General features: G+C 55.4%; 2 protein-coding genes and 1 pseudogene across 9 annotated transcripts in view; 1 reads left to right on the top strand and 2 right to left on the bottom strand.

The window, feature by feature from the left end:
- Window positions 1-17,161, top strand: part of PRMT7 (protein arginine methyltransferase 7) — a 55,791-nt gene extending 38,630 nt beyond the window's left edge. For 2 of the 3 annotated variants that reach the window (XM_030794927.1, XM_030794923.1), the window contains 10 exons: window positions 2,182-2,309; window positions 2,652-2,787; window positions 3,717-3,800; window positions 4,137-4,184; window positions 4,848-4,937; window positions 8,719-8,880; window positions 9,964-10,038; window positions 12,185-12,345; window positions 13,165-13,261; window positions 13,518-13,730. In XM_030794927.1, coding sequence (XP_030650787.1) covers window positions 2,182-2,309; window positions 2,652-2,787; window positions 3,717-3,800; window positions 4,137-4,184; window positions 4,848-4,937; window positions 8,719-8,880; window positions 9,964-10,038; window positions 12,185-12,345; window positions 13,165-13,261; window positions 13,518-13,688 — 1,152 coding nt within the window. In that variant the 3' untranslated portion in view covers window positions 13,689-13,730. Of the gene's footprint in view, window positions 1-2,181; window positions 2,310-2,651; window positions 2,788-3,716; window positions 3,801-4,136; window positions 4,185-4,847; window positions 4,938-8,718; window positions 8,881-9,963; window positions 10,039-12,184; window positions 12,346-13,164; window positions 13,262-13,517; window positions 13,731-14,279; window positions 14,454-17,081 lie in introns of those variants that run through there. The other variant, XM_030794935.1, reaches the window with a different exon arrangement.
- LOC115830627 lies at window positions 14,813-15,809 on the bottom strand (annotated as a pseudogene). The gene has a single exon (XR_004026156.1). The product of XR_004026156.1 is annotated as a translation initiation factor IF-2-like (transcript).
- Window positions 14,813-24,208, bottom strand: part of SMPD3 (sphingomyelin phosphodiesterase 3) — a 92,505-nt gene continuing 83,109 nt past the window's right edge. For 3 of the 5 annotated variants that reach the window (XM_030794953.1, XM_030794960.1, XM_030794945.1), the window contains 5 exons: window positions 21,476-21,551; window positions 21,211-21,366; window positions 20,239-20,328; window positions 19,959-20,022; window positions 17,805-18,230 (listed from right to left, as the gene is read on the bottom strand). In XM_030794953.1, the coding sequence (XP_030650813.1) occupies window positions 17,900-18,230; window positions 19,959-20,022; window positions 20,239-20,328; window positions 21,211-21,366; window positions 21,476-21,551 (717 nt within the window). In that variant the 3' untranslated portion in view covers window positions 17,805-17,899. The other 2 variants (XM_003262921.4, XM_030794967.1) reach the window with 1 other exon arrangement.

Below are 24,208 nucleotides of genomic sequence, written 5' to 3'. Positions count from 1 at the left end.
CGATTGTGATACACCTTAAATGCCGTTGCTAAGATCTCAGTTTGAGGGGTGAGGGGGCCTTTGTCCAGTTTTTTTTAGTTTACCTTTGATATCAGGAAAACTCTGAGCAAAAAATGGGACATGAGGAGTTGCCTACCGTCTGGGGTTTCGGGATCTATGTTGGTGTATTGTTGGAGTGCCTGTGTAAGGCGGTCTAGAAAAGCGGATGGGTTTTCATTTTTATCCTGTATGCTGCATAAGTTCGAGCTTGTTCCTAGACTCGCCTACACTTCTCGGGGAGGAGGGTGTTAGAGAGCATGGAAGGCTATAAGCTTGGATGAGGTATTGGAAGCAGAATTGGAAGTGTAGGAGCCTAGGTGTTTTTCTATTTGTGATAAGTCAGCCATAGAAAAGGGGACGTGGACTCGGACAATACCTTCAGCTCCTGCCATCTCTCTAAGGGGGGCCGGGGGGGGGTGTGACTTTGAGTGAGTGGTGGGGGGTCTGAAGGCTGGGGCTGACGGGATAGGCGGTTGAGGGCATCGGGGGGGGGCGGGCAGCGGGAGGCTGGGCGACTTCCGGTTGGGTAGCGGCCGGAGGACGTGGCGGAGGGTGGTGGCCGGGGGCGGGGGGGTTCGTCGGCTGGGTCGAAGTCAGGGGCAGAGGGAGAGGTTGGCGGTTTATCGGCAAGGAGCTGCTGCAGTTTGCAAGGGAGACAAAGGTTAGGTCTATCCCATAGGAGAAAGAAGGCGTGGATATATGGGATCTCTACCCATTTTCCTGTTCACTCACAATAATTGTAGAGATCCTGGAGAATGTTAGGATCGAGAGACCCATAAGTGGGCCATTTGCTTTGGTTGTCTAGGGGATATGTGGGCCAGTTTTGCTATTTGGGTTCTACCGTGGCCTTAGGGGCTTGAGGCAAGGCGCTTTGTGGGGTCTCTTGCCTGCCTAGAGAGGTAGACCCTGGAGGGGAAGACTTACCGAGACGAGGCCGGTGTTGGGCGAACAGCTTGGCGAACAGGAGAATGAGCGAAGACTGGCCGGGGTCTGGACTGAGCCCGAAAGGGATCGGGGTCCCACCGAGGGGGGTGGGGAGTCCCGATCTGAGTCACGGCACTAATGAAAGGGGCCGGGCGGAGACCAAACTACACCGGTCGCGGTCAAGAGATCTTTATTGGAGGTATCGAGCGGCACCACGCAAGGAGAAGGAAGAGAAGAGACAGAGAGAGGGCTGCTGGTGTGCTGGACCTACGTGGATTGGGCTAGGGGCGGGCCCAAGGGAAGGCGGGAGATACTTCTTTCTGATTGGCCCTCCTTTGGCGGGTTCAGACAGTGCCCGGTCAAGGAGGGGAGAAGAACCCGGAACCGGCCCCATCTTAAGGTACGGTGCCATTTTAAGGTACCCCATGTTACCTAACAATACCTGCTTTGTCTTTGTCTTTCTGCCTCTTGCCCTGCATCTCTACACACACACACACACACGTGCGCACGCATTTTTTTTTTTGCTAAATCATTTGAAAGTAAGTTGCAGACATCTGACACTTTACTTTTAAATACCTCAACACATCTCCCAAGAATGAAAACAGTCTGCAACATAAACGAAACACATGATCACACCTAAGAAAAACAGTGGTTCCATAGTATCGTCTAACATATGGTTCAAAATAAAATTTGTCTCCAGAAGTCCTTGATAGCTTTTGTTTCCTCAGTCTACGATCCAGTTAGGTTTAGTGCATTGCGTTTGACTGTTTTGTAAATTCCGAGTATGTTAAAGCCTTTGGAATGCGTGCCATGGGACTATTCTGAAAAGGTTCCCCTCAAACCACTAGGTTTAAACCATTGTTTTTTCCTTCAAATGAAACATTCAGCACAGCCCTACATGTTGAAGAGAGAGCTTTGGTGCTACTCTGATGGGGTGGGGACTGGAGCCTGCACTTGTCCCCTCCCCTGAGCCACTGTGGCAGATCGCTGCCCTTGGCCACATTGTGTCTTCCTGAAGCCAACAGGGTTCCCGCAAACTTTTGGGCCACTGGCCTCTGAGTTTAGAGTTTATTTCTTTATCTCCTTGGCCACAAATGCCAGCTGCAGTCTACGTTGTGGACGTCCTGAAAACTGGCAGTTCTCTGGCATTCGGCTCCTGGATTAGAAGCATTGCTCACGCTGCAGCTTGTTGACAGCTGACTCTGTTCTGCGTTTCAGTGGCGAGACCACTGGATGCAGTGTGTGTACTTCCTGCCACAAGAGGAGCCTGTGGTGCAGGGCTCAGCGCTCTATCTGGTAGCCCACCACGATGACTACTGCGTATGGTACAGCCTGCAGAGGACCGGGTATGTCGAGCCTCATGGGGGTGGAGGATGAGCCTCTGAGACTTGCATGTAAATTCCCCATTTACAGATCCTTTGGAGGTGCCAGTGGGTTGATTTGTGTCTGGACAGGATAATATAAGAACAAAGATTTGTGACCGATGTGTCAGTGCCCATTCGTGTATACCCAGGAGAGGCTGTCATGGGTTGCTGGAATCTGTTTAGAGCAGACGCGTAGGATAAGTCTGGAACTAGCAGGTGCTCTAGGCTCTCATGCCTACTGGAGACCAGTGTCCAGATTCATGCCCTCTAGAGACCTGTGGAGGCGCTCACAGCCCACGTTTGTTTGTTCATCTCCTGGCCTAGCCCTGAAAAGAATGAGAGAGTCCGCCAGATGCGCCCCGTGTGCGACTGCCAGGCTCACCTGCTCTGGAACCGGCCTCGGTTTGGGGAGATCAATGATCAGGACAGAACTGATCGATACGTCCAGGCTCTGAGGACCGTAAGTGTCCAGCCACTTGGCTGGTTGTGGGGAAAAGAGAAAAATAAGTTTGTCCCATGAGCCCCAGCACTCTGCTTATGATTTGCTGTTTCTTTCCTGTGTCCTCTTGTCTATGAGTGGCTTCAGCGATCGCCTCCTGGGGTGGGCACTGGAGCAGAAAGCAGGAGAGCCTGGGGCTGGACTTCCTGAGGGCTTGCTCTCTGCTCTACTGGGAGAGCCTCTGGCTGGGCTCCTGCTGGACGCCTTTGCCTTTTCAGACACAGTCATTGCTGTGGGTGGTCACAGTGGGTTAGGCCACCCCTCTTTTCATGTGTTGTCGCCTTTCTAAAATTTTCTAAGATGTAAATCTGATCATGTCGCTCTCCTGCCTGAAAACCTTTGCTCCCTGCTACCTGTAGCAGGGGACTCGGCCTGGGGATTACAGATGGGGCTTAGAGGGAGGGTCTCTTGAGGCCCTTGGGGGTGTGTACAGAAATAAGTGTGCATGTGTGCATTTTGGGGGATGGAGGAGGATCCAAGCCATCCTGAGTTTCTCTCAGAGGGGTCTGTCACCCAGAAAGGCATCCCTGACTTTGGGGAGTCAATTGTGAACACTCGAGCCTTGGAGGCTCTCAGCTGTCTGTGCTGTCACCAGACAGGGAAGAAGCCTGTTGTCATGGACTGGGAGGTGGCCTGCAGGTGGGGCAGGCCTTTAGCGGGGCCACTAGGCTGGGTTGAGGAGTGTCTTTTCTGACAGTGGGGACAGGTGGGGAGACATGAGCAAGGCGGGCATGTTTGTGGCTGGGGGTGGTTACTGCATGAGGACGCAGGGGGATGGTCCGAGGTCTGGGCAAGTGGGGTGAGAAGGGAAGCATTTCTGACAGCTTGCCAGCAGGAATCTTCTGGCAAACTGGAGGAAGCCCTGTGCTGAGGTTGCCCATTCCCCACAGGTGCTGAAGCCGGACAGCGTGTGTCTGTGTGTCAGCGATGGCAGCCTGCTCTCCATGTTGGCCCATCACCTGGGGGTGGAGCAGGTATTGACGTGCACCCTTGTCAGCCTCCTGGGGTGGGCTCGTGAGTTAGGGCGTCGTGTGGTCCGGGTGCACAATTCTGTGGTCAAGGCTCTTTGCAAAGGCCACTGTCGTGGGCACAGCATGCTCGGGTCAGGGGCTGGGGGGTTTATTGCCTGTGCGTGCAGGCATGCATCAGGCCTCAGAGCTGGTGTTCAGGCTGCCCCAGGGAGGGAATGAGTGCAGGGAGGGTTGTTCAGGTGTGTCCTCTGCCTTAGGATGGTCTTGTCACATTTTAATCTTTAATTTCTTCTCTATTAAGTGAATATCTTACAACTAATAGCATGGTGTTCCCTCTAGGTGTTTACAGTCGAGAGCTCAGCAGCTTCTCACAAACTGTTGAGAAAAGTAAGTGAGAATTGTTGTTGCTGAAATAGTGAGAGGACCTGTGGGGTCTGGGTTGATGGCTTTGAAGTGGCATTGTCCCGGGGGGGGAACGAAGGAGTGGCAGCTCGCTTGCACCCCTGTGTTGTCTTGGTTGCTGCCTGGAGAGCAGCCAGAGGCCTTGGGGGCTGTCACTGAAATAGAGGCAGGCATTTGCACTCTGCTTTGTTTTTTTGTGTCTGAAGAAGTTTAGGCTTTTCTCCTCACTTCACATAAAGCTACTGTTGTGGTAGAATCGAATGTAGGATGTGTTTCTGGGACATCAGTGCTGAGGGAGCCAGTGCTCACAGCCTGATGGGAGATGGCATTTCTCTCCCTGGCCAGTAACTGGTTTGATTTCCTCTCCAAAGGGGAACTCCCTTCACCAGAACTGCAGGCTCGCACTGAGTCCTGGTGTGCACCTGCGGGAGAAATTTCTTTTGCTTTTATCACATTCTGCTCCTGATCTCATCCATAGTCTATAGGATGCCCCCCAAGGAGAGGATTTCCACAAAGCAGATAAAAGTGGTTTTCCAGAATTATTTGCCAGAAAATTCAAAGTGGAGAATGCAACTTTGAGAGATTATTTTTCCTGATAAAAACAATACTTTAGTATAAATACAGTAATTTTACGGTTTTCTTTCTAAGATCTTCAAGGCTAACCACTTGGAAGATAAAATTAACATCATAGAGAAACGGCCAGAATTATTAACAAATGAGGACCTGAAGGGCAGAAAGGTGAGTAGCAGGAGCCTTTCGGCTACGCTGGGCTGTGTTAGGGTGGGCAGCACGGCACTGAAGTAGCCTAGGCCCCACCCTGTCCCTGGGGTCTCACGGTGGGTCCTCCACGTAACCTTACCTCCTAGGAGCTCCCACCATCAAGGGTGTGGTGAGGCTTTCATGGAGCTGCCCAGCGAGCAGATGGTTGCACTGCTCCTTTTTTTTTTTTTTTTTTTTTTTTGAAAATGGGGTCTCGCGCTGTCGCCCAGGGTGTAGTGCAGTGGCACGATCTTGGCTTACTGCAGCCTCAACCTTCCAGCCTCAAGCGATCCTCTCACCTCTCCCGAGTAGCTGGGACTGTAGTCATGTGCCATTACGCCCGGCTAATTTTTGTATTTTTTGTAGAGTCAGCGTTTCATCATGTGGCCCAGGCTGGTCTTGAACTCCTGGGCTCATGGGATCTGCCAGCCTCAGCCTCCCAAAATGCTGGGATTACAGGCATAAGCCACCACACCTGGCTGTACTGCTCTTAGCTCAGCCTTATTTCTGCTCCTTCAGGTCAGAACAGAGCAGCTGTCTTGGGGTTCCTAGGAGCAGAGCGCGTCCTTTCCTCTCCACTGCACTCCTGTCTTCATTCCCCGTCCACGGCTTCCTGCTGCAGTCAGGCTTCCAGGCCCTGAAACTGCTTCTGCCAGCAACCTCGTCGTTACTCCCACGGTCTCCCTGCAGGCTTCATCTGCTCTACTTGTTTGTCCTTGTGACCCGGGACTTCTGCCTGTGCTGGGGAGGTCGCTTTCCCCTCACCTTCCTGGCTGCTCCTTCCCTTGAGCTGCTCCATGGCACTCTCCCCGTGTCCCCCGTTTCCCCCTACTGCATCCTCTCTGGTATTCATGTTCCTTCTCATGTGTGAATCAGTGACCATCAGAGCCGACCTTCACTCTTTACTATTTTGGATTCAAATCTCATGTCCAGCTGCCATCCTGTCACCTTTCCTTGAATATCCCACAAACTGGACTCATCCAAAGCAGAGCTGTCATCTTTCATCTTTCCTGCCAGTCTTTTTTTAAATAATAGCTTTATTGAGATGTAGTTGACATACCACAAAATTAATGCATTTCAAGTGTACAGTTCAGTGATTTTTTAAGTAAATGTATGGAGTTAACCATCACCCAGTCTCATTTAGAACATTTCCAGGCCAGACATGGTGGCACATGTCTGTAATCCCAGAACTTTGGGAGGCCAAGGTGGGAGAATCGCTTGGATCCAGGAGTTCCAGACCAATGTGGGTAACATAGGGAGACCTTGTCTCTATAAAAACAAAAAAAATTAACCGAGTGTGGTGGCACGTGCCTGTAGTCCCAGGAGGCTGAGGTGGGTGAGGTGGGAGGATCGCCTGAGCCCAGAAGTTGGAGGCTGCAGTGAACCGTGCTTGTGGCAGAGCACTACAGCATGGCTGACAGAGTGATATCTTGTCTCTAAAAAAATGGGAATGAAAAGAGAACATTTCTGTTACTTCCCAAATTCCCGGGAGCCTGTTAATAGTCAGCATCCCCCTGCCCCAGGCCTGGCAGCCACTGGTCTGGTTTGTGTCTCCAGTATGTGTCTCTTCTGGCATTTCTCAAAAGTGAGGTACACAGTGTGTGGTCTCGTGAGTCTGGCTCCTTTTCACTGAGCATAACGTCTTTGAGGTTCACCCATTTCGTTCTTTTTAAGGCTGCGTAGCATTCCACGGTGTGGCTATCCATTCACCTGCTTATGGATGTTTGGATTGTGTCCAGTTTTTGGCCACTTTGAATAAGGCTTCTGTGAACATGGGTTCACCGGTCTTAGGATGTATGTCCTCAGTCTCTTATGCAGATGCCTTGGTGTAGATTGCTGGGTCATGTGGTAGTTACGGTCAGCTTTTTAAGAAGCTGCTGAACTGTTGTTCGAAGTGGCTGTCCCTTTGACATCCCCATCGGTAACGTCTGAGGGTCCAGGTTCTTGGATCCTCACCAGCACCTGGCATTGGCTTTTTTTTTAGCATAACCATTTTAATGGGAGTGTGGTGATGTCTCCACATAGTTTTAATTTGTATTTGCCCAATGACTGATGATGGTGAACATCATTTCGTGTGCTTGTGTCTTGCTTGGTGAAATATCTATTCAAGCCTTTTGCCCATTTAAAAAATAACAGTTTTATTGAGATACAATTCACATACCTTACTATTCACTCAGTGATTTTTGTATATTCATAAGGTTGTATAATCATCACTACATCAGTTTAAGAACCCTTTCATTACCCACTGGCAGTCACGCACCATTTGTCCGCAGTCCCACTCTTCTCCTTTCTGTCTTTAGCTTGCCCATTCTGGGCGTCTTGTGTGAGTGGAATCAGACAGTGTGTGGTCTTTCGTGACTGGCCTCTCATGTGGCTTCATGTTTTCAGGGCTCATCCATGTCGTAGCCTGAATCAATACCTCATTTCTCTTTCTTGCTGAGTAAGATTCCGTTGTGTGGATAGACCATGTTATTTATCTGTTTATCAGCTGATGGACTTTGGGTGGCTCCTACTTTTGGGCTGTTGTGAGTAATGCTGCTATAAATATTTATCCACAAGTCGCCTTTTTTCTCCTTCATAGATGAGGGCATAGGAGATGATTCTGAAAGCTGCTATGTGGTGTACTGGTAGACTGGGGTCACGTTGAATTGGAGTGGCGGGAGTGGGCGTTCTTGCCATGTTCCTGATGCTGTGGGGGGAGGCCAGGAAGCACTCAGGGCAGCCCTTTCTGTCTCCCAGCATTTCCTGCTGCACCTCCGTCATCTCTGACTGGCCCCCCTTTGGTGCCTGTCTGCTTGGGCCCGCCCGGGATTGGCTGTCTCCTTACCCTCTGCCACTCCTTCCTTTCCTCCCACCTTGGAGTCTCCGTTTCTTGCCCGGACTCTTTCTGCACTCTCCCAAGTCGCATCCATCCCCAGCACCTGCAGATTCCCTTCCACACTTCATGGTCCTCAGCAGGATCTTCTAAATCACATTCCTTCTGATTTTGAACCCCTGATGAAAGCTTTTAGTGACACCCACCACCCCCACCGCCGCCTCCGGGATGAGTCCAGCCCCTTACCTTGTCCTGGCTGCCTTGGGCTGGGCTGGCTCCTGTGCAGCTCCACACCCTCACCTTGGGGGGCCTTGCTGTCTCCCGGCCTCACTCTTGCCCCTGCTGCCCCTCCCTCGGCTGTTCAGGCTCCTCGCCATGCATGTGTTCCTTTACTCACAAATGTTCACAGAACATCTGGTCACGGCACTGGCCCACTGCTGGGGATGCTGGGCTGCCAGTCCCTGCTCTTGTGGTGCTCACAGCCTGGGGAGGGAGACGGAGACAAGCCCCGGTAAGTCCTGAGATGAAGTGTCCAGTGGGGGTTGACAGGATGCCACCCTGGAAGCCCCATCTGGCACGTTTATTTCTGGGCTCCCTCCATGACCCCCATCCTTGCTTTTTTCTGTCACATGGGGTCAGCCCCGCTTTGTCTCTTTGTCTGCTTCCCTCTTCCACTCTGCCCTCCTGAGCACGGGTCTCATATCTGGTTGTAATCTTTACAGCCTCCAGGGGAGGTACAGAGCCTTGCTGCCTTGCTTGTTTGTTGACTGAGGGAGGGAGGGAATGAGTGACTGAATGAGTGAGTGACTGAGTGAGGGAGGGAGGGGGAGGGAGTGAGGGAGTGACTTGAGTGACTCGAGTGGCCTGTTGCTTCCGTGTTCCTGTTAACGCTCCTGGGCCGAGCCCTTCTGACGCCTGGGCCCTGCTTCTCGCCCTGCTCACCAGGTCTCTCTCCTCCTGGGCGAGCCATTCTTCACTACCAGCCTGCTGCCGTGGCACAACCTCTACTTCTGGTACGTGCGGACCGCTGTGGACCAGCACCTGGGGCCAGGTGCCGTGGTGATGCCCCAGGCAGCCTCGCTGCACGCTGTGGTTGTGGAGTTCAGGGTAGGCCACCCTGGGGATGTTGCAGAAAAAAGCAGAGGAGGCGGGTGGGGAACCTTGTTCTCTTGCAGGAACCTTGGGCACCTGTGGAGCAGCTCGGGCCTTGATGATTTGAGCTTGTGTTTTCTTTCTGTGTCAGCACACTGTGGGGTTGAGTAGAAGATGCTTGCCTTTTAAAAAATGTGATAATTTGACATACGAAATGGAAATGGCTGAGTGTTGTCATTTTACAATTGTGGCTTATCAGAATAATTAAAAAATATAAATTAAGCGTTTCAGAAGCCATGCCGTGTGGCCTGCTCTGCTCTCATTAAGAGCCGAGGCTTCAATTGTTAAAAGCATTTTGAGATTGGGAGAGTCAGCTGCTTTATGCAAGAAAAAATGGAAAAGCTTCCTTTTAATTTTCTCATCAAAGCAGAACCATAGTCACAAAGTCATTTTGGGAAGGGCATTTTTATTAAAAGGATTTGAAAAGCTCTACCCTGGTTGGAGAGTGTATCTCATTTGATGAGAGTGGTTTTCTCTCCTAGCTTATTGGCTCCATCTCTGAAATTCTGGGCATTTCTCCTGTGTTACTTGTTTACCTAATTAGATTTCCACATGAATTCTGGTTTTCATGGCCGAAGAGGGGATGTCACAATCCATGCATGCATGTGACCAGGAGGAACGGAGGGAAGGCCGTGTGGCCTGAGTGTCCTCTGGATTCCTCTTGGCAGGGCCTTTTTCTCTCCCCAGCATCCTCATGGACTGGAGATGATGCTGGGTAGAGAAATGGCTTACAAATTTCTTCCCGAAGAAATGATGTTCAGGATGGCCCGGATAGGAGTGTGCAGCCCCCAGCCTGGTAGCTCTGGCTGATTGTCCCTTATAGGAGAGGACTCAGGTGTCACGTCAGAGGTTGCAGGTTCCCGCCCAACCCAGTCTGTTACAGAAACCGTTGTGGATCTTTGTTCTCTCTGAGCCCCTTCATACTTGGGGGTCTCTTTCAGGTGTGCAGGGAACAGCAAGATGTGCCTCTTGTTCTTGCTGCCACACTTCCCTGTGCCCTGGCGGGCGGGTGTGGACAGGGCTGCTCCTTCCTCACAGGACCTGTGGCGGATCCGGAGCCCCTGTGGTGACTGCGAAGGCTTCGACGTGCACATCATGGACGACATGATTAAGGTAGGCAGGGCCACACTCTGCGTAGTCCCCCCGCGCCTGCTCCTGCGGCGCAGGCCTCTCACAGGGTCCTGGCTTGGGCAGCACAGTCTCTTCTGTTGGGGGCAGTGAGGTCAGGCGCTGCCATTTTGTGTGGTTCAACATGAGCATTGCTTGGTACCAGTCCTGTTCTTGGCTCTGTGCTGTCACCCTGTGTCAGAATTTCCACTGGGCCCACACGTCCTGTCATTGCAACTGCCCCCGTCAGTGCCTACAGCTTGTTTTCTATTGGGGCAGCCTTTCCAGAGGCTGTCTGGGAACCTTCTTAGGCAGCCATTTCCACGGTGGGGGCTCCATTCCCGGGAGGGGTACCTGAGGAGTGTCCCACAGGTTATTTACATGGTAGGGATTAGCAACTGGGCCTACGTTCTCCAGAACCATGGGCTGTCCTGACAGCGCCAGTGGTCTTTGGATTCATGAGGACTGAAGCTGAGGGTCCTGTTCCATCCACAGGAGAGGGGCAGGGTGAGGAGCGTGGGCCATGCTGTGTATTAAGGAAATGCACGTGGCTCCTGCTTGTCATCCCAGCAGTCTGGGAACCTGAGGCAGGTGGATTGCTTGAGCCCAGATGTTCAAGACCAGCCTGGGCAATATAGCAAGACCCTGTCTTAACAAAAAATTAGCCGGGCATGGCAGTGCACACCTGTATTCCCAGCTACTCAGGAGGCTGAGGTGGGAGGATGGCTTTGGCCTGGGAGGTTGAGGCACTGCAGTGAGCTGCGTTTGCGCCACTGCCTTCAGGCTTGGTGATAGAGCAAGACCCTGTCTCAAAAAAAGAAATCTCATGGACACCGGAGGAGCGGGAAGCAGCGGTGGCCCCGCAGCAGCAGCTGCGCGTGGGGAGGTGGGGCTTTTCTGCTTCTGCTCGCCTTTCTGCTCACATTTTCCCATAGCGAACATGGATTGCCTGTGTGTGAACACTTTTTTAAGTAAATTAAACCTTGTGGATATTTTCAGTTTGCATCTTACCTGCCTCTCACAGCAGACCATTGACTGATGCTTTTAGAAATCTCCTTCGCGCTGAGCCCTGCATGCACTGGATCCATGTGCTCTATGCCTCCCCTGGGCCCCTGCTCATGGCCTGCCCACCCTGGCTGTCCCTGTCCCCTCTTGCTGATACGGTTCTGCCACTCTGGTCCTGGGCCAGTGTCTGTCTCTCGTGTGCTAAGGCAGATGGCCGAGAGTGGTGGATATCCCACAGTGGGGTGCCAGGCATTTTTACTTCTCTGCTTTCTAAATCCCCCTGCCCTTCCCCACCCTCAGCCTGGCCCTTCCAGTGCCCTGTCTTAGACCTGGTGCCACTTCACACGACCAGCCAGGCCCAGGGCCCCGGGCATCCTCCCTGGCAAGTCCTCCTGTCCCCTGCCATTGGCCTTCGTGCTCCCAGTGAGCCTCTGACCCAGGCTGTCCCCTGACTGCTGCCGTCCTAGTTTGGGCCCCTCCTGCTCTGGCCGTCCTCCACACGGAGCCCACATGAACTTGTAGATCTGAGTCTGGCCACGTCCCGCTGCAGGAATGCCCTAGCTGGCTCCCCACACCACCCCTGCAGAGTGGCCGGGCTGGCCTGGGTGCCCTGGCCTGCTCTCCTGGCTTAGCTCTATCCTCAAGGACCTCCTCTGGCCCTTCTCCTGCCGGCTCCCATTTGACCGTCAGCTCCCCTCCTCCAGGCAGCTTTCTGCATCCCTCCTGGATGCAGGTGCCCCCAACCTGCCGCCAGGCACCGGCGCTGTATTGTCACACATTTATCCCTCCCCGTGGCCTGGGGCCCACCTGTCATGGCCACACAGCTGTGGTGGTCACCAAGTTTCTAGGTGCTGGGTGTTCTCACCAGTGATGTAGACGTGTGGTCCTCAGAACAGCTTGAGACAGGCGGTACCACCCCATCTTAAAAATCCGGAGAGTGAGGCTCAGAGCCAGCAGTGCCTGGGGAGCCACTGATGAGAGAGAAGTGGCAGAGAGGGGGAGCCGCTGGTCTGCTGGGCGCTCGGCATCTTTACGGGAGAACGCACACCCCTTGTGACTGCAGTCAGTGGGAGCCAAGCCAGGGAGGGGTCCCTCTGTCTGGCCGCCGGCCTGTCTCTGCAGCCCCCAGGCCGCCTTCTGTTCACAGCGTGCCCTGGACTTCAAGGAGAGCAGGGAGGCTGAGCCCCACCCACTGTGGGAGTACCCGTGCCGCAGCCTCTCCGAGCCCTGGCAGATCCTGGCCTTTGACTTCCGGCAGCCGGTGCCCTCGCAGCCCCTGTGTGCCGAGGGCACTGTGGAGCTCAGGAGGTGGGTGCAGGGAGGGCTGGGCGGGGGGGCAGGCAGGGGCTGCTGCTTGCCCTTGGAGTTCTCACCCCCGTGGTGAGCACAGTTGGCCTGCGAGGCACTGACATGTGGAGGGGGTATTCGTCCTCCCCACAACCTTGCCCGTCCCTGTCAGAGTGGCCCTGCACGTGTGGTGGTTCCCACGGTCCTGTGTGTGCCAGTGGTGGGGGAGCCAGGAAGGGCTCTGCTCACCCCCTACAGCTGAGGGTCCCTTGTTGGATCACAGCTCAGGAAGATGGGAGCTTAGTTCCTGTGGTCACCGGTGCACCATTTTCCTGAACCCTCCTGGGAGCTGAAGCAGGTCAGGGTCAGCAAGCGCTGCTTGCGTCCAGGCACGGGCAGCCCTGTCCTGCTCCGGCCCTCACCCCACCCTCGCCCGAGGAGTGACTTCTCCTGGAAGCACCTCCCAACCCGGGGCAGGCAGCCAGGCAGGGCGGGCGCCACCACCTGAGCTCCCAGGGTTGCTGTCTGGGGTATCAGAGGGGCCTTCCAGCCTTCAGTGCCAGGCTGTGCTTCAAGCCCCCCGGACCCTGGAGCCGTGCCGGCCCTGCCCCATGTGTGGCCCGGCTGCAGGGCTCGGATTGGCTCAGGTGGGGGCTTGGCTGCGGCTGTTCTGGCTGGGGTTTTTCTGAGGAACGTTTATGTAGATGCAGCACTGGGAGCTCCCAGCAGGGCAGGAAGGAAGTGGGGAAGACCACAAGTTTCTGGAAAGCCACAGGAGCTGCAGCTGTGCCCCTCTGCCTCTTGTGTGACTACTTTTGCTGGGCCCCCTCTCCTTGGCAGGCCCGGGCGAAGCCACGCAGCGGTGCTATGGATGGAGTACCACCTCACCCCGGAGTGCACGCTCAGCACTGGCCTCCTGGAGCCTGCAGACCCTGAGGTAGTGCCTGTGTGCCAGGCCCAGTATGCATGCAGACCCTGAGAGCAGGCGCCACCTGGGGAGGCCTTCCTGCCCCCGTGCTCTGGGTGTTTCTGTCACAAGTTCTTCGGGCCACATGATGACCCCCCAGTGGTCCTGGGCCATCTGGCCTCTGAGCAGCTTCTCTCTGCTGTGAGCTGCCTGGGCTGGAGGCTGGCTAGCAAGGAGGCTCAGGTGCCAGGGAGCCCTCACTATCTTCCTGCTCTTCTTCCTACAGGGGGGCTGCTGCTGGAACCCCCACTGCAAGCAGGCCGTCTACTTCTTCAGCCCTGCCCCAGATCACAGAGCACTGGTGGGTGGCCCACGGACTGTCAGCTATGCGGTGGAGTTTCACCCCGACACAGGCGACATCGCCATGGAGTTCAGGCTCGCAGATACCCCAGAATGACCACTCTTGAGCAATAAAGTGGCCTGAGGGCTGGGGTTCTGAGTGGCTCATGGCTTTCTAGGGGGGAAGGCTGAAGGCCCTCTTCTCCTCTCTGGGAGCTGCTCGGCCTCAGGGGTGGGAAAGACTGCGCCGTGTTGCATCTTGTTGCATCTTTGCACTGCTGGCCTCTGGCTCCAGCTGTGGCAGGGAGCATGAGAGGGTGACTGAATTTGGAGCCCTGGAGGGGCTGGGGAGACCCCCCTGCTTGTGCTTCTGAGGTGCTGAGAAAGCTCCAATGCGGAGACATCTCTCCCCAGCTGGGGAGGGAGTGGAAGCACTGGGGGCTTGGGCTGGCCGGTGGGGTTGTCCACGCCGCCCTTGGCGAGCAGTCCCCATGGTGGGAGCCTGTCCTGCCTGTCCCACTCTCGGGGATCTCCGGGTCCCTGCTCTTCTGGCTTCTGCTAGGAGGGTGGAGATTTCTGGCCCTCTACGGAGTGGAGATGCTGAGTTGTGGCTGGGTCTCTGGGGCTTGAAGACCCTGGCTGGGCCCGGGCTGAGAGGCCTGGGTTCTGGCCCTTTAACCTGACAGATAACTTCAAGCCACATCCATAGGTGTCTGGCCTCAGTGTTGCACCAGCTGGAGGCCTGCCAGGACCTGAGACTGGACACAAGGCAGCTGTCCCAGAGCAGTTCCTGAGATGCAGGCCCAGGAAAGCGGCTGTCAGGGGAGCTGGGAGGCAGCCCTGTTCTCTGCACCGCCCTCAGCTTGGAAAGCCCCTCCTGCAGGTAGGGTATGGCAGGGAGCAGCCCCTGCCCAGCCCCACTTCACCAGGGAGGCAAGTAGGCACTGTGACCTTGCTTCTCTCACACACTAACCCCGCTTTGGTTATGTCCCAGCTCTCAGAGGTAACAGCAGACACCACGTGAGAGAACCCAGTGGCCTCTGGCTCGCAGCTCAGGAGGTGAGGCTTGTGCCAGGCCAGCCAAGCCGCCTGTATGAGCAGAGTTCTGGTGTCCTCGGATTCAGGGCAGACTTGGGCAGCGCCTATCCTGCAGTTGGGGGCAGGAACTCCCTCCCCTGCCCCCAGGCGTGCCCCTGAGGCTTGGCCCCAGCTTGTCGCTGAAATAAGTGGAGAACACCAGCCTTGAGCCTCACAGTTTTATTTTCTCCTCATTATCCATCCTTCCTTTCAGCACCAGTAAGGAAAAAGAACACCTCTCTTTGCAAAATATTTTATCAGGTGTAAAGATTTGTTTTTCTTCTAGGGAAGAACCGTCTGGATATATATTTGATGTTTTTACCAAAACCGTAGGTGTGCTTACCATAGAAAACCCCTAATGTCCCATGAAGATACAATACAGAAAAAAATACAGAAATTAAAAAAGTTTTTCTTTTAACAGTATTTCTAAATCTCAGCAAGTTAAAAAGCAATAGTTAAAAAGCATCAAGATTAATATACTTAAAACTTAAGGTGGTTTTGGACAAATGAAAATGAACATTTCCTTCCTCAGCGGCCCCCGTGCCTCGTGGCTTCCTTTGAGACTGGGCCTAGGGCAGGCACAGAGTCTTGGTATGGGCCTCGGGTAACCCCTGTGCCCACCCCTGCTAGGCCTTAGATGCCACAGAATCTGAGATCCAGCAATGGTTCACTTTTAAAAATCAGTGGAAGGGCCAGGCCTGTACACAAGGCCCGGGAGTCCACAGGCAGCCACAATGAGACACGTGAGTGGGCGGGGGCGGGGAGGGGGCGTCCTGGCCTTGGAGCTGAGGGAGGGATGTGGGGGCCTGGGGGCCGCACGTCCTTACTCTGGACGCCAGGACCTGACTAGGCAGAGGCGACCTTGTGATGACAGAAAATGACTTGCCTAAGGCCGCCTGTGAGGTGGGAGGGGAGGAGCGTGCAGCCCTGACTCCCATGCCTGCTGCCCCAGGAAGGGGGGTGCCTGGGTGGGGAAGCTATGCTGGGGTCTGGTGTGGGGGCCCTGCCCGGGCCTCAGCTGTTCTCCCTGTGCAGGCAGTCGGCAGGCGGCTCAGGGTCTAGGAGTCCAGGGCCGGCCGGCCCAGTTGCTTGTGTGAGCAGAATCCCAGCTGCTTCTGGGAGTTGGGGGCCTCCACAGCATGAAGCCCAGTCAAGGCTCGCTGGCCAGGCAGAGAGCCCAGCAGGACGCTCGCCCTCAGCAGCCCCTTCCTGGCTCTGGACTCTAGCGGGGGCAGGGCTTGGGCCCGGGCACAGACGGTGCTTCCCAGGCCAGGTGAGTTCAGACAGGCCAGTGTCACAAGGACGCACGTCCTAGTGCCAGGCTCCGCAGTGTTGTCTGCCCCAGCACAGGGCCAGGCATCTGGCTGGCTGCGTGGCCCCCTCTTGGTCCCTCTTGCAGCTCAATGGGTGACAAGGCACAGCATCAGGGCACCAGCACCAGGAGGGGCTGACAGCAGACAGCAGGTCCTGGTGCTCCCTCCAGCCTCACCAGGCAAAGCCAGCTCTGGGCCAGGCTGGGTGCAGGGCCAGGGCGCCACGAGGAGCGGAGGTCAGCGGGGATTGTCAAAAACAGTCCCTCAAGTTGAGTCTGGAACTTTGAAACAGACAGAACCTTCGCTGCATGACAGGAGCAGCCCTGGAGTCTGTTAAAGGCAGGTGGGCAGAGGCAGTGCTGCCGAAGGGGCCTGGGGGCTATAGGCAGCTTGGGGCTGGAGGCAGATCAGGGACCACAGGCTGTTGGCCAGCTCTGCCATGCTGAACTTGGGTGCCAGTACCATACCCTGCCCTGGGCATGCGGCAACTGTCAGTCTTGCTGCCCCAGCCCGCGCACTGGGAGGGCCAGGCTGCTCTCTGCAGCTTGGCTTCCTGCTTCCTAGGCCGGGGTCCCCTTGTGGCCTTGGTGTTGTTGGCTGGGGTAGCTGTTGAGGATGGGCCTGGGAGGCCAGAGCCGCAGCCCCACCCGGGGGGCAGGCAGGGGTTCCTGAGCTCATTCGGCACGCAGGTGGGGCACGTCCCCAGGGAGGGATTGGTCCCGAACCAGAGAGGTGTCCAGTGGGGGAGAGGATTGGCAGAAAGAAGAGGATGTGTTGGTTTTGATAGAAGAGAAGCTACAAATAGATTATTTTCAAAATCAGGATCCCCCCCACCCCCCTTTATGCTGTGAGTCCCTTCTTCCTGTAAAAAAAAAAAAAAGTGGATGCTCTCTTCTCGGATTCCCCGTTTATGGCTCCACTGCCCAGATGGGAGGCTCCCAGAGGAGGCCCGGGGCGCCAGAGCCTGCCAGACCCTGTTGTGCCTGAGCTGGGGAAGGGACCCTGTCTCAGGAAGAGCAAAGTTCTATGAGTGACTTACAGACCCTGTGAAGTGAGGGTTGGTTTTATGATTAACCTTTTTCTGTTTTTCTTTTTAAAATGTAATCGCCCTTGAATGCGAGACCCTGGGAAGAGCCCTGGGCTGGCTGGTAGGGATGCAGCCCTCGGACCCTGCGGGAGCCGGCCCACACTGGAGGCGGGAGAGCTGGTGGCCGTGCCCAGGAAGTGCTTCTTTGGCTGGTTCTGATTGTGTTTGGAGTTTGGCCTTGGGTGAGGCCCGAGCAAGGGGTCTGTGGCTACGGCATGGCACGTGGCATGCGGGCAGCGTGCATGCGAGGGTGCAGGCATGCGAGACGACATTGGCAGCAGACAAAAATAAAGAACCCTGGACGAAGCTTAAGAGATACAGAGAGTACATGAACCCGGTCCTCATACTAACCCACGGGTTACAAACTCGGTTGTGCTGTAGATTTGTAGAAAATCGTGTTGTGAAAGAATGGCACTGGTTAGGCAGCTGGAGGCTCCCGGGACGGGCCTGACTCCTCTGTCCACAGTGAGGCCCAGAGGCGCAGAGCAGCGCAACTTCCAGGTTCCTGGGCACTGACTGTGGCTCCCTCCCTGTCCCTGCCCTCCTCCCCCAAGCACCAGGCGCTCGATGGAGGGGACACGGCCCAGGGATGGGCTGCAGCTCCAAGGGTTGGCAGAGGCCCCGCTGCTCCGGATGGTCTATGCCTCCTCCTCCCCCGAAGACACCATCAGTCGCATGGCTACTGGCAGGTGGTCCGTCAGGCCGGACAGCTGGGTAATAAAACTGAATTCTTCCACCTCCTGGGGCCAGTGGGAGAGGGGAGAAACATCCTGGTCAGATTCCAAGGGCATCTTGCAGGGAGCGGCCTGGGGATCCCCGAAGTGAGGCCCTGGGGCTGGGACCTTCTTGCAGTCAGAGGGATGGGGCTTGGAAGACCTGGGGCCCTGAGGGTCTAAGGGAGTGATGGGTGTCATTGTAAGAGTGGCCTGGGATGTGGGGTCTCAGGGAGTCGGCTGTCGAGAGCTGCAGCGCCTGGGCCCTGCGCTCTCTTTGCATGGCCCTGGCTGCTGGGCCCGCCTGACTCACGGCCTTCCAGTCTGGGCACAGCCCCTCCTCTGCGTGCAGCATGTAGTCGATGCGCCGGCCGTTGCCCTTCAGCAGCTCCTTCCGCCCCTTCTGGCCCGAGCTCTTGCTGGTGGGAAACGCCAGGTACTCCCTGCGGCCCTCCTCACTCTCCAGGACTCTGTCCACACATGCAGGAGGCAGGTGAGCCCCCATGCCCGCCCCTGGGCCTGACAGGGGCTGTGTGTGGAGCCATGGTCTCCTCCCAGTGTGGGAGCGGGTGGGTGGGACCAAAGCGCTGGGTTTATCTCTCCCTTTCGGGTCCAAAAAGGGCCTCAGCTGGGGGCAGGCTGAGTTGCCTGCAGGTTCCTGGCTGAATCTGGGCTCTGGAGCCCGTCGAGGTGTTCTGTCCACCCCAGCCTGGCCAGCACTCACTTTCCCTTTCTGAACTCGGACAGAACTGATCCCACCAGTTTCCCAGAATGGGCTTCTGCCCTGAACCAGTAGGGGGCCTGTTCTGGGGAGCTTGGTCTTTGCCATGAGTCTCGAGGACCCCTGTGACTGTTGTTCCCAGGTTGACGGGCTGAGGGAGCCAGGAGAGCACCTCTGAGGAGTCTCATGTGGGGCTGTCCCTACATGGCTGTGTGACTCTGCTTATGTCACCGAGCCTCCAAGCCTCTGTTTCCTCCTCTGAAACGAGAATGGTTGCTGTGGGCCCCAAGACGCTTCAGGGAACAGGCTGTCATACCGCTTCTGAGTGAGGAAACCCATGATAGTGCTAGGGGATCCACAGGGAGGGCAGGGTGCTGGAGCAGGGGGATGTGACATCTGGAATCCCTTTCTGGCACTGTTCCCCTGAGACAAGCAGTATGCCTGTCTGCTTCCTGCCAGCCTGTCCCCTGGGGCCTCAGCACCACTGGGCCAGAGGCTTAGGACCCCCTCCTGGGAGCCCCTATCGCAGAGGGCAGGCTGGGGCCAGGGCCTAGGATGGCAAGTGCAGTGGTTAGAGACCCTGCACAGGCCGCCAGGTCAGTGAGTGCCTGGAGAGATGGAAAAGGGGTACCCGGCGAGGCAGGGCCTGCAAACATGGGCTTCCACAAGGTTTTCATCAGCCTTAAGATAAATACACTAATGACATTTAGAACATTGTTACAGCTCAGAAATGGAATCCATCACTGTCCTTTGCCCTTGATAATTAATTCCAGCATCAATGATCTGAGAGTTACTGGTAGTCATTTTTTAATCATCATCTCATAAAAAGAATTTTCTCAGCATAGGATGATGTTTCAAATTTAGTCTATAATCTAATTAATTGGCTCAAATTAGCTGCAAGGAACCATCACCGTGACTGCAGTCTCGGGCTGTGAATTATAAATTGGTTCTGCTGTTGGCCTCTCAGATGTGTTCTTTATGGACATCTCACTGGGCTCAAGAATGAATTTTGGCTGGGATGGAACTGTCTCTACTTTGAAAATGGTCAACTGTGTTAATTGCTGCTGGTGTATTTTTGCCTGATTGGTGCTGCAAGCTGCCAGGCTGCCTTCAGCAGGCGCCGTACCCAGCAGCTCTTTCACAGGGGTCGACCCGTGGCCTGGCCTGGGGAAATTCCAGGCCCTTTCCTGTACCCAGCAGGCAGGGGCCCGGGGCAGGGCTAGCTCCTGAAAACAGGTTTAGGAAACACCCCTAGAGATTTAGCAAGGCCAGTCCCCCTGGGCGTGAGGGTGTGAGGTGCACCTGCCTGGCCCAGCTCTCAAAAGCTCTCAAAGGTGAGATGAGGGACAGGTTTCTGCCACACAAAAGCCCTCATGAGCCTGAGCTGAGCTCTCCCGCGTGGGTCCTGCCCAGTCCCTGTCTCCACCCGAGTCAGGGAGTCAGTGCCTCGTCCCCAGCCTGGGAGCGCGGTGCTTACTTCTGGAGGTTGTCCGGGGTGCACACATCCTCGTCATACAGGCCGTTCGTGTCCAGCAGAGTACCTGGGGGGGACGAGGGGGTGACAGTGGTCGCTGCAGGCGGGGCCCAGGCAGCCTCTCAGGGGTGGCCGCTGTGGGTGGGCACGGGCTTCTGCTAGCCAGGGGCAGCTGAATGGGGCCCTTCCCCAGTAGTAGGGTCTTGGGGGTAGGTCCTGGTGATCTTCGAGGGAAGTCTGTGGGGAGCCCAGCTCCCATCCTCCTCCCCCAGCCCCAGCTCACCGATGGCCCACGGCTTCTCCTCCCCGGGCCCCAGGCGGCAGGGGTCCCTGTAGTGGGTGAACAGGGAGTGTTGCTGCTCCAGCTTGTCATCTGTGCGGGGAGGGAGGAAACGCTGAGGCATCAAGGGGCTTTGTTGTCCCACACGGCCTGTGCCCCCGCTTCCCATCTTACTCCCCATGTGCTGCCAGGCCCCCGTCCCTTAGGCCACTGCCCCTGGGTGGGATCTCGGTCCCAGTCAGGTGCCCCGTGCTTCATTTGTCGCTCCTTTTCTGTGTCCTTGAGAACACCTGCCCCAGCACACGCCCTGGTCTTCAGCATTACGTCTGAGGACAGTGACAGTAACCACTGTCCTCGGACAGAGAAAAGAAGGTCCCCACAAGGTCCGTATGGTCATCGGATCCACAGATCAGTTATTCACAGCAAGTGTTTGCTGTTTCACTGATGATGAGCTTGTAGTCTTTCACCCTAATGGTTTAAGGGGCAATTCCCAGGGTTCAGATCCCAGTGCAATCACTGCCTGGCTATGTGACCTTGGGCTGGTTCTCCAGCCTCTCTGAGTCTCAGCTTCCTCCACCACACCACGTGGAGACATGCAATGCTTCCCTGTCAAGGTTGTTAAGACACTTAAGTGAAACAGCGATAGAATGGCAGCTGGCTCGAAGCGAGAGCGTGGCGCCCCGTTGATGAGTGTTACTAGTGGACTCGTCCTTCGTCCGCTTCAGAGGCCCCCAGCCTTCCTTGTCAGAGGTTCGTTTTTAGGGCATCTCTGTCTCCAGCTTTCTAGGCAGAGCGTGGGCTCTTCCTGTTCTAGGATTTCTAGGGGGCAGAGAAATCAGTCTTGCTAAATACCCCACCCACATGCTCTCGAGGAGCAGGAATTCTTTGAGCTGCCTAATGAAGTCTGTCTAGCTGTGACTGAGCCCACAGCCTCCCCAGAGCTGGAGACCTGAGTGGGGAGGAGCCCGGCCTTACCAGAGGAGCAGTTATCAAAGTTGAAATCTCCGCAGACGACGTCAAATGCCACCAGCTCCTCGGGGTTGGCTGCGCTGGACGAGGAGGTAGATTTTCGGAAATCAGCCAGCCAGTCCTGAAGCAGGTCCAGCTGCCCACACCGGATGGCGCTGTCCTCTGCAGGGCAGAAGTACGGAGACTGGATGATGAAGCTTGCCCCAGACCCCACCTAGGCCCCAGGCGCTGATCCCATGCCTAGAAAATCACAGGTGGGCGGCAGTCCTACCTTGCGGGGCATGCAGGTGTGTGCAGGCGATGTACCCGACGATTCTTTGGTCCTGAGGTGTGCTTCCCACCTGCACCTGGGGGAGGAGGGGGTCAGTGCCGCCACCTGCCAGTCACTGTGGCCCTGAGAGCACAGGACACTGGCAGTGCCCACCCACCCATGAGGTCAGACCCTCACAAGCCAGGTTCCTGGCTGGATTCTGGGGCCCAAGTAGGGACAGGACGTGTCCTGCTTCTGGGAGCTTACGGATCTGAGCCGGAGGTGGATGCTGAAAGAAACTATCGGCATGTGGCGTGGGGAGTGCTGGCGGCCATCTGTGCAAAGCATGGGGGAAGTGCCGAACCGCAGCAAGGCTCCCCCGAGGCCCAGGCCCTGCCATCTCCCAGCGACCAGCATGGCCACGGCTCTCAGTTCCTTGTCCACTCCTGTCTGTGGCTCTTTCCTCCCTCCCTCAGTTACACCCTAGACCTGGTCACACCCTGGTGCTTTCTCCCTCTGAAATCTCAGGGGGTTGCCCCTGTGCCATGGCGTGGCCTCAGAGCCCACCCCACATGGTAAGAGGCCCAGACCCTGCCCCTCCTGGCCTCGTCGCCTTCTGGCTGCATGGTGAGTCATCTGCTTTATAGGCCGTGGTCCCGTTGTCCCACGTCTTGGATGAGAGCTCCCTGGCCTGTGTCCTAGGCTGGCCCCTGCACACCCCTGGCTCCAGCCTGAGCCCACTGTGGCAGCGTCCTCTTCAGGCCTCCCCTCTGCCCTGACCTCCTGCTTACCTCCTTTACCCAAGACGGAGCCTTCCACCCGCCAGGTGGCAGGTGACCCTGGCAGGACCCCAAAGGCTGGCTTAATACAAATGAGCATCACCAAAATCGACAAATGGGATCTCATTAAACTAAAGAGCTTCTGCACAGCAAAAGAAACTATCATCAGAATGAACAGGCAACCTACAGAATGGGAGAAAATTTTTGCAACCTACTCATCTGACAAAGGGCTAATATCCAGAATCTATAACGAACTCAAACAAATTTACAAGAAAAAAACAAACAACCCCATCAAAAAGTGGGCAGAGGACATGAACAGACACTTCTCAAAAGAAGACATTTATGCAGCCAGAAAACACATGAAGAAATGCTCATCATCACTGGCCATCAGAGAAATGCAAATCAAAACCACAGTGAGATACCATCTCACACCAGTTAGAATGGCCATCATTAAAAAATCAGGAAACAACAGGTGCTGGAGAGGTTGTGGAGAAATAGGAACACTTTTACACTGTTGGTGGGACTGTAAACTAGTTCAACCATTGTGGAAGTCAGTGTGGCGATTCCTCAGGGATCTCGAACTAGCAATACCATTTGACCCAGCCATCCCATTACTGGGTATATACCCAAAGGACTATAAATCATGCTGCTATAAAGACACATGCACACGTATGTTTATTGCGGCACTATTCACAATAGCAAAGAGTTGGAACCAACCCAAATGTCCAACAACGATAGACTGGATTAAGAAAATGTGGCACATATACACCATGGAATACTATGCAGCCATAAAAAATGATGAGTTCGTGTCCTTTGTAGGGACATGGATGAAACTGGAAAACATCATTCTCAGTAAACTATCACAAGGACAAAAAACCAAACACCGCATGTTCTCACTCATAGGTGGGAATTGAACAATGAGAACTCATGGACACAGGAAGGGGAACATCACACTCCGGGGACTGTTGTGGGGTGGGGGGAGGGGGGAGGGACAGCATTAGGAGATACACCTAATGCTAAATGACGAGTTAATGGGTGCAGGAAATCAACATGGCACATGGATACATATGTAACAAACCTGCACATTGTGCACATGTACCCTAAAACCCTAAATAATAAAAAACAAACAAACAAACAAACAAAAAAAACAAATGAGCATCTCCACTGTACCCTGCAGGCAACTCATAACTGCCCTACCCCAGGTGGGGGCGAGATGGAGCCCTTGTCAGTGTTCAGCCCAGGAGAGGTGAGGGATGGCCATGGAGATGCCCCGCACAGAGAGGCCGCTCACCGGCTCCTCATCCCCTGCCCCTGGGATTCCTTCCCTCCTGTGCCTCTGTGCCCTCCCCAAGCCATGCACATCTATTCCAGACTGGGTTTCCCATGATGAGGAGACCCCAGACCCAAAAAACATTCCAGGGAGGTGGCTGGGCAGGACACGCTGCCTCTCCCAGTTGTTGGCTGAGGGCCGAGGGCCGCAGGGTGGGTGCCTCGCATCTGTGGAGCTCACAGCAGCCCAAACGTCACAGCCCATCTGCTCCAATGGCCTTGGCCGGCTCCGTCCTTCCTTCACTGCTGCAGTCGGTCGGGCTGGTATTATCTCCTCCATCTGGATGTCCTCAGCAGCAGGTGCCCCTGGCTTTCTACAGCTCTTCATCCCCTTCCCAGCCCTAATGCACAGCCTTCCTTCCCCAGTACCTGCAGGTATGAATGTCTGGCTGTTCGGCCTCACAGGTTCACCATTCACTTCTTGCCCACAGACAGACCCAAACCTTAGCCTAACAGCATCCCCGCCCCCGGAATGGCTCTGTGAGATCACGCAGCGTTAATGGTTCTGCCGCAAAAACAAAGTATTTATGAAGCCGCCATGCTCAAAAGGCCACATGAGGCTGAGCACGGCGGCTCACGCCTGTAATCCCAGTACTTTGGGAGGCCGAGGCGAGTGGATTACCTGAGTTCAGGAGTTCGAGACCAG

The sequence above is a fragment of the Nomascus leucogenys genome, chromosome 2 (assembly GCF_006542625.1).
Source record: "Nomascus leucogenys isolate Asia chromosome 2, Asia_NLE_v1, whole genome shotgun sequence".
NCBI lineage: Eukaryota > Metazoa > Chordata > Mammalia > Primates > Hylobatidae > Nomascus > Nomascus leucogenys.
The sequence above is the reverse complement of the archived record's forward strand: the minus strand, read 5'-3'. Positions and strand labels throughout refer to the sequence as shown.